Source organism: Haplochromis burtoni, unplaced genomic scaffold (assembly GCF_018398535.1).
Source record: "Haplochromis burtoni strain Fernald_Lab_line unplaced genomic scaffold, NCSU_Asbu1 Contig_47, whole genome shotgun sequence".
Classification (NCBI taxonomy): Eukaryota; Metazoa; Chordata; class Actinopteri; order Cichliformes; family Cichlidae; genus Haplochromis; species Haplochromis burtoni.
In genome coordinates, this window is record NW_024582408.1 from 1,188,579 (window position 1) to 1,197,962 (window position 9,384).

The following is a 9,384-nucleotide window of genomic DNA, read 5'->3' on the forward strand; positions in this document are numbered from 1 at the left end:
AATCATTCCAGATGAGCATTAACATGTAATTACCTTTTGTCTCATTAGACAAATTTTGTCCTATTCCAAAATGTTATGATGGATCATTATAGTATTACCAGGCTATTTAGCTGCGTTGGGCTTACATTGTAAATCTACTTCGTGCTTTATTCAATTCATAACACCGTAAATTATTATTCTCCTCCAAACCATCAATTATACTTTATATAATGACTCTGGTTTGTCACGTTTAGGCTAAGGGAAATTTGCACCAGTTTTGCAGTATCTATCTAAATACACAACTTTGGTTTAAAATAAATACATAAATTAATTTATCCAAACGGTCAATCCTACTGGATCGACGTACACAGAAGAATTTCAGTCGGCAGTTTTGTACGTGTCTTCAGTACATTTAGTCAACCTACTGCAAATGCCTTGGCATGGGTTCGAGGACACGAGCATCTTGCAGCGTAGTCTCTTTATCTCCGGGAGTAAGTGAGACACTAGTACAGAGACTGTTGGGTAAGGGTGATGCGCACTGAGAAGCCCCCCAAAAGGCTGTTGCTTCGCTTACTGGACTCACACGAGGATGGATAGAGTTTTTGCGTAACGGTAACGCGGTGGATTTTTGTACTCTTTTTCCAAATTTTGGTCGCTTTGTAATTACGTTATTAACGGAAATAACGTTCAAGGAGTTGTTCGGGGGATTCCCCAAATGTCCATCCTTTGAATTTATTTTCAACAACAGTAGAAAGATCTAACATTCCTGGAGATTGCCTGTTTGCAAACGTTTTGGATACTATAGCGTCTCACTCATATGGCGTTCTGACTGGATTGATTTGATTTGTCTTCTACTGTTATATCACGAAAAAAAAATTAGGTTGAAATGTCCGACTTCCACAACCGGAGCCAAACAAGCGCACGTCGCAGTGACTACGTGTGGCAGTATGAATATTATGACGACGAAGAGCCCGTGTCGTTCGAGGGACTCAAAGCGCACAGATGTAAGCCAAACACATTACTAAGACCTTTCCCATTGTTTCTGATCTCCTTCTAAATTGTGCAGTGTTTATGTCTATGGCTGTGTTATGTGTAGCCTATGTGTATGCCTTCCAGCGCACTTTTAATTAAATGATTCATCACCCTTTGGTCCCCCTTACTCCTTGCATTATTGCTTTAGCTGAACGCTGTCTGTTTCTCAGCAACATTGTGTAGCAGATTTAGTTCGTGCAGCACCTGTAGTGCCGTTTTGTACTCCAGTGGAAGCCTAATAGTCAAGCCAATTAATGAGACCAAATTGTAATGCCAAACAATTCGGTTACTTTAATCAAATGTTAGACGAACGAAATTTCACTCTTTACAACACAATTAAGAATTCTGTCCTCAGAGTGAGGCTTCCAGTTGAGAATAAAAGTCACACACAGAAAATGAGAAGAGCAGAGATTAATGTAGTCATTAATTGTACTAATAAGATTCTTCCTTCTCTGACCTTTCAGACTCCATCGTCATCGGCTTTTGGGTTGGACTTGCTGTGTTCGTGATTTTCATGTTCTTTGTTCTCACTCTGCTCACAAAGACAGGAGCGCCACATCAAGAGTGGGTATAATAGCAGGCTGGAGCCCATGTTTATTTCCACTTTCACATTTCCCCCTACAAGGACATTTAAAGCACCGTGGAGAGCTCAAGGAAATAAGCACTTAGCACTTCTCATCTAGGTGGCTGTTTAAGAGTGAGCTGATGAGTTTCAGGGATGCTGTTCTGACAGTAGACTGTGCAAAAGTCTTGAGCTACCCCCACATTATTTATTAGTTTTCTAGAAAAACTGGAAATAGTGTAAACATTTTTGAAACATGTGCGAAATAAATACAGTTTGTAATGCAGAAACAGTGTCTGTACAATTCTAATGAGCTTGAAAGTCATTTTGTTGGTATGTCCACCTTAATTCTTCACCACAGCCTGAACTCTCTTAAGCAAGCTTTGTGGTCATTTATTTAAGCAGTCTGCAGGAATAGCTCTCTGGGCTCTTTGAAGGGCATCCCAAAGCCTTTCTTTGGATGCTTGGTGCCTTTTGCACCATTCTTTCTCAAGATGATCCTACACTGTTTTAATAACATTGAAGTCCAGCAGTCCATAAGACTTGTTGCCATTTATTTTCAGCCCAGTTCATGTGTAATTTGGAATACTTTAGCATTTCCTCCTTGTTTCCCAATGAAAGGGTGGCTTCTTGACAGCCACCCTTCCACAGAGATCATGTCAAATGAGGCTTCAATTAATAGTAAATGGCTCAGGTTAGATGTATCACTCGGCCCCTGTCTCAGTTCTTTGCCAGATTTCTTTCCCATTTTTTAAGACTGTGACCATCAGATAGTGTTCATCTGCTGTAAATTGTTTTTTAGGCTTCTTCTTTTGTCTTCCACTTGTCCAGTTTCTTCTCCATGTTTTAGGGTCACACTGCAAACCATGCCAAGATATGCCTAGTTTTCTGCTAACAGCTCATTTGGATTTACCTTATTGGTGAAAAAGCCTTTATCTTTGGCATTTTTGAAAATGTAACTAAAGAAATGGGAACACATGTTGTGTGTTTGTGACAGGCTGCTAATAACAATTTGCCTAAAGGTACAATTTAAAATAGATTCTTTGCTAAACTGTATGTCAACATAACACTGGCACATGTCTTGATTTAGGTCCTTCTAATGCTTCAATGAATCATAGGTCAGTTTTAAGTAGCTGAACAAAAAAACAGAAATCCTCAGGTACAAGGACTGGCCTGAAAATGACTGGAAAAACAGCTAATATCCAAAGAAATTAAAAAGTGCTCTTGAGCTATAGTGCTCCAGGCTTTTTGAATCAAAGACCTTCAGAAAGCCCAGAGAGCTATAGCTCAAGAGCACTTTAGAAAAATTACAAGAAGGTCTGTCTCTTTCAAAGCAAAATATAAAGAAATGAGAGATTACTGGGCATTTTGCACATTACTGTATGTTGTAAGACATTGTAATATAATTAGGTCATGTTGAATACATATATAGATGAGTGACAAATAAAAAAAGGCCAACATAAATTAACTTAAAGCGATTGGTCACCATCAATTCATCGCTCATTGACAATGATTCCTCTAGTTTTGAGAATGCTGCTGCAGGGATGGCCCACAACGGATTATCCATCCGTGATGGTGGTGGAGTGTTTTGTTATACACTTTGGTCCAAAATCTCCAAAACGTGTTTAACTACTTTACAATGTGATGACTGGAAAAACCGTAGCATATTATTCACATCACTTTCATACTCATCCGTCACCTCTTGTGTTGTTTGGATGGGAACAGTTAGCCTTAAGAAAAATACAGAATGAATAATGAATATAAACCATTGTGTGAATAAGTCTAGGGTTCATGTTTTGCCTGTAATTTTTCAACTGCCTCTTTACTGATTTTATATTGTGCTTTTTACAAAAGATATTTGAACTGGCGCTGAGCTTCGTATTGTCAAAGGCACATTTTCCATTTCAAAATAATAACCAGAACTGGAAATTGGTGAGAAGTCACTTATATAATGTCAGACTGAATACAGCTCTGTGGTTAAACCAAGGCGGAGTAAGTAGTTACCCCTGCTCAACCCTGTTCCTTTTTCAGCATGGGTGATTTTAAGAATCCATTTCCAGACACAGAAGCAAAAAAGCAAGGGAGAACAAAAAAATCCTTTATTTTTTCTATTGAACTAATGTTACATTCAGGACAAAAATGACCAAAAAAAGCGCCTCATATTGTTAAAGCCTTCTCCTGCTGTAATCTCACTCTCATCTTTCTTTGTTTCTTAACAGTAACCCAGACTCGGCTGAAAAGCGTCATCGACCGGGAAGCTGTCTGGTAGACATTGATGGTCACCAGGATGAAAACGACAAAGCCTTCTCACGTCCGTTGCTAGCAGGATCCCGTTCATATTTTAATTTCTACATCAATGAGGAAGACAAGGGTCACGGGAAGCAAAAAGTAGAAGAAAAGAGAGCTGGAAAGCACACCGGGGCCCGAGCCGAGCAGGGAACCTTCAACCGGAACAGAGGTGTCAGCTCCTCTGGGATGGACGAGATGGAAGAAGACATTGAGGAGGCTGGGGTCCACCAACAGCTTACTGGACTAATAGAACAGAGCAAGACAGACAGAGAGTGCACCTTTCTTTCTCACTTCAACATCCCTAACTTTGTCAACTTGGATCACAGTTCAACTCTTGGAGAGGATGATCTGCTATATGAGCCCTCAGTCATACTAGAGCGTCAGTCTAAATGTCACGATGCTCACTTTGACATCCACTAAGGCTCGTCCTGCAGATAAGCATGGTTATAGTGATACCGTAACACCATTTGCTTTTTCAGAGGGTCATTTATGAACTGACAATGAGAAATATACTCATCACTAAGCTTCTGTGTATGAAGTTTTGTTGTGTTTTTTTTACAGCCAACAACCAAGAGGGCACAAAACCTAGCTGACAGATCAATATTCAGTGCAACTCAAAGTTATAAGATGATAATTCTTCCTGAAGTTGAAATTGCCTCAGGCGAGATACCTGTTATTTTGAGTATAGGCTCTGGAAATGGACGCAGCTGTGCTGTACCTGGATGAGATGACATTTTCACACAGGAACAGATAAAAATGGAAGAGTGCCAGGTTCACAAGGGAGATTTTTTTTTTTTGTAGTTCTGTAGAATTCATCATGTTGTTATTGCTGTGTCGTTTTCCTTGTAGAATTTTGAACGCTGGGCATTATCTTTTAAAAACGAAATAAATGCCAGCTGGTCTACCAACAAATTTAAAAACTGTGAATTAATCAAGTTTTGTCCTAAGATTAAGTGTTTAGAAAAGGTGAAGTGTAATTCTGTGTAGCAAAAGGTATAATTAGTAGTACAAAATCAAATATATCAGAATAGGGACTCGCAGGAGAAAATACACAGCGCTTTTGTAGTCGGAAAATCTATTAAACTTACTGAAGGTGAATGTTAACTGTTCTAATAAAACTTAAATGTTTTTGAAATTAACTCACGTTTGGAGTGGTGCAGTATTTTTCTGAATGTTGTGTTTGGACTGACTCTCGCCTTCATATCTTTCAGGGACTCAAATGTCTACGAGTACAAGAGATGTGACTGCTTTCACCTGCGGTGACAAAGCAAAAGAGGATTATGGCTCTGCGGTTCATCGCATTAACATTTACGTAACGAATACAGAGGATAACTACAGAGCAGTTGGCAGAAACCAGAATCGCCCTAAAAAGTAAAGTTTGATCCGGATCACAGCTGTGAAAGAAAATCTATACCGTCATTATCCTTGTGTTTGGGGACATTTTAACAGAAGAGCTCATGCATAAAAGCCTAAATGCTGCACCCCTACTTGTCTTTATTCATGTAGAAATATCGCCCCCAGCTAAATCAAATTAAAATTGTTTTGAACAATATCAGGTGATAATTATGCAAAGGAACATTGCTAGTTATCATTATTACTTAACGGGGACTGCATGAGTTACATACATTTGTCTGATGGAAGGATGTGCTGGGAATGCTCGAGAGTTCATCAGCATTAATGCGACACTGACTTCACTGAAGCAGCCTCTTAGGTTTTGACAAACAGCCCATTAATTCTTACCAGTGAAAATTAATGTAAAAATAAAGACCTCTGACCTCGACTGACATTTCTCATATTTCTTGAAAGGCAGGCGGTCGAGACCAGGCTCACAAAATGTGGTTTGTTTGCCCGGAGCTTGTTGCAAGTAAGGCTTGTAACATTTATCCAATATTCTTTTTCTCTGGGCTAAAATCACCAGAGGGAACACTATATTATTTATTTAATTTAAGTGCATTATCATTCTATTTCATAAGAAATCATTAATTATTTTTCCAAATAATAAAACATCAGGGTAGCTTTTATGGGCAATGAATAGTGTTAGTAAGTTAGAAACGTCACGTGGCTTCAAGCAAGCTTTGACAGATTTTTTTTCATATTCCTCTTTTTTTAAAATTACTAAGTGCAAAATATCACATGTACCAAAAATATTCCTGCATCTTTTCCCCTTTCATTGCACTGACAGCAGTGCATGCCAGGTTTGTTAAACATTAAAATCAGTAAGCCAAAGTGCTGTTCTGTAGATATTAAGAACTCTTTTAGGGAGTTTGTAGCTCAATCAGGAGGCAGTAAACTCTGTAATTAGGAGCAGCTGAGGTCAGACAGTCAAGAACTGTGTAGGTAGAAAGCATGTTCATATTGGTTATGTAATGCAAACTTCAAACTAAGTTAACCTTAACAGGACCTTTTCCTTGCTTTTCCTTAATTTATTTCATCCCTATACAATGGTGGACATTCTTATCCAGCAGAGTTGCACGTATTCTCTGTGAACCAGAAGCTCAGGCTTCACACTGGTTTTGCAACACCCTTTTTTATTTCTAGTGGCTTTTCCTACTCATGGATCCTCATCACAGAAAGCAAATATCCCTGACACTGCGATCTCAGGCACACAGTTCCGTTGGAGTGCAGGGACAGCAAATCAGAAGAAACTTGGCTCCAAGGACGTGGGAGCGAGGGGGTTAATATTTCAGAGAGTGAAGAATGAACTCAATATATGCTTTATAAAAACACTATATTGTATTGTGAAAACATCTGTGGCACTTCAGAAATTATATATTCATTGTTTTCATCTCAGTAAACATTTTTGAATGGCAAGACATCACATAGATATCATTGCTGATACGAGAGAATGGCTTGGCAGTAACAGACAGAGCAGCAGTGAATCAGCGTGTTTTTTATCTTATAACTGAGGGGGTGTTCAGTCAGCTGAGCATCCACTAGGCACTCTCAAAGACAAGAAGGCCAGCAAACTATCTGCCAGCAAAATCAATCAGATAGAAAAGCAATATGTTCATTTTAACTAATTGCATATATACTTAAAGAGTATGCATGTGAAACCCCTCTAGCTAATTAGTAATTTCATATGATCTGCTACAACCTAAATTATCAAACTTATGTGACTTTAGAATAATGTGTGCAGGATCCACAAGCCTCAGCAGTTAGCCTAGGGCGTGTGTGCAAACTGTATAGACTGTATATCTTTCCTGCAGTCTCTGGGGCTCACCCTGCATGGGTGCAGCTCGCATCAACAACCAGTGGATGGAGCAATGGAGTTACATCAAGTCTGAAATCTGTTATTTTTCCTAAGTACCCCCAAGGCGGTCTCTGTAGGCATGCTGGTTGAAAGTTGGCGGTTTGCAATGTCTGCCCAGCAATGAGTAGCAACGGAGGAATGGCAGGGAGGGACAGGCATGGCTGAAGAAAAGCAAACATTGCTGTGTTTTATTGACACAGAAATTTCTCTGGATTTGGTGGGTGTTGAAAAGAAGTGCCAGTCAAATGCTAATTATACATTTGCGTACGCAAAAACAAGACGTGCAACATATCTCATGTTTCAATGAGCCAATGAGTAAGGGCAAAGTTTTACAGTCTCTCTTTCACTCTCTGCAATGCAAGGAATGGTTGAGCAGCATTTAGAAAATTCTGGTTAAACCCCATAATTACTATTCCTAAGAAGACCCATCAGAATTAATCGTGTTTCTTTAGCCTACTGTGTGCTTTTAAATAAGCCTCTTATTGTTTGCCAAACATACATTAGAGTTGAGGTGTGTGTCATCTTGACCCCTGAAGTCACTCTAAACAGTTATTCTACATTTAGAGGCCACAAAAAGAAACCAACAAATTGAGACATAAGACATGGGAATGAGTGTAAGAACTGAGTCTTCCATGGTTACGTTGAATCTAATACTGTCTTTTTCCTAAACGAAGACTGTCAGCTTGGCTCCAGAAGCTTGACAATTCAAATTCTTTTCCAAAGGAAATGTGGGTGGATACAAAGAATGAGTAACTCTTTCTTTTCCCTCAACAAAGCAGCTTTATGCACGTGCCTGCAGTGGAGCTGCTCACTCCAACAAAAGGAGGCTGTTTGTAGCAAGCGGCTGCTAGGTAAACATGTCTGCAACTGTATGACACAAAGGGCAGGACTGAAACAATTCTTGGCGCACACTGTAAATCTGCTCATTGCTGTTCCTCTGTCTGAAAATGCATAGAATGTCTTGTTAGACCACATAACACTTCTAGCCAAATTGCCAAGTAAAACAGAATGTGTGACTCACCAGGAAAATTCAATCATCCTACCAAGCATTTGTATTGTCACTTTATAACAAGCTCTTAAACTAATCCTCGCAATATGGGTCAATTAGAGGAGTCAGCACTACTAAAGAGACATGGAACGGTGGTTTTCTTTTTCTCTTTTTTATGTCATGGCTTCTAAAAGGTTTTCTATTTTTTCCATGTGTTATTTGTTTAATCAGCTCCAGACTGGAAAAACTGGACCTGCACTCCCTTTAGCGTGAATTTTGCCGAGTGGACTTTTTTTTCATATTTTGTTGCTGAATTGCATAGACAAATGTAGTTTAGTTACCCATCGTCATCCCAATCCTAGTTTGATAAGAAGAGATCACTTGTAAGAATTTGAACACGATTTATTGAGACAGAGAAATTGATGTATTTGTTGATTAGACCCACCATGGCAGAAAGAAATCCCAGCGGTGATGGGAATTAGGATAGGACCCCCTGGAGTCTAGGTACTGGTGTTGGTAAAGGTGAAGACTAAGGCTCGAGTGAAGGTCTGACTAAGGTGTCCGTGAGGTGGAGATGGGGAGGAGGTGGTTTGCACATATGAGAGAGAATGACAGATAGCACAGATTTAAACTACACAAAGTGGAGGATGATTGGCCCAAAGGAGGTGAGCAAGAAAATGATTGGATGAGAATAATAATGACAGTATTGAGATCGACAGGGTGGGAAAGCAGTAGTGATGTAGAGAACAGAAAGGCAGACAAGCACCCGGGAAAGCAGGCAGATGAGTGATTCCTCATTGAATTTATGCTTAAGCTTCATATAAAGTACAATTTATATTTAAAGATTCAAAGAGTATACACATATTTCAAATAGTCTTAGAATTTTGCACAAATGATAATCAGAAAATACTGATTTAAACATTTTTTTAGAAGATATAGAATGTTAAAACTTATGCTAATGTTTAATTAGATACAAGTTCAAACTTGCAAAAACATTGGAACAGGGGCAGCAACTGACTGGAAAGGATCCATAATTTTAAAAACACACATACACACACAAACACACACACACACAAACTGCAAATTTCTTCATCTACCGTAATTTCAAAATATTTAATAGGCCACAGAATTCCTGGGACTCTGCCAAAAACCTTATTTGGATGGTCATCTGCCAGTCCTCAAGAAGCACTCCCAGCACTGTTAATCACTGCATGGATTCAGGATCACTGCATTCAGAAATGTGACTTTAAACATTTAAAATGGAAAGAACAAAACAAACATAAA

The 9,384-nt window shown here is 39.1% G+C and overlaps 1 protein-coding gene across 1 annotated transcript; it reads left to right on the forward strand.

Annotated features, from left to right (window-relative positions):
- The first annotated feature begins 358 nt into the window (after positions 1–358).
- Positions 359–5,793, forward strand: LOC102299344 (melanocortin-2 receptor accessory protein 2A). Its single transcript, XM_005921598.2, has 4 exons — positions 359–591; positions 860–983; positions 1,476–1,575; positions 3,793–5,793. The coding sequence occupies exons 2-4, from the start codon at positions 866–868 to the stop codon at positions 4,280–4,282; spliced, it is 708 nt and encodes a 235-aa protein (XP_005921660.1). The 5' UTR covers positions 359–591; positions 860–865; the 3' UTR covers positions 4,283–5,793.
- The last annotated feature ends 3,591 nt before the right edge of the window (positions 5,794–9,384 follow it).

Excerpts from the sequence above, each read along its gene's own strand:
- LOC102299344 (XM_005921598.2), top strand. The coding sequence starts at position 866 with ATGTCCGACTTCCACAACCGGAGCCAAACAAGCGCACGTCGCAGTGAC. Across the intron at positions 984-1,475 it reads GGGACTCAAAGCGCACAGAT|ACTCCATCGTCATCGGCTTT; the intron begins GTAAGCCAAACA and ends CTGACCTTTCAG. Across the intron at positions 1,576-3,792 it reads ACAGGAGCGCCACATCAAGA|TAACCCAGACTCGGCTGAAA; the intron begins GTGGGTATAATA and ends GTTTCTTAACAG.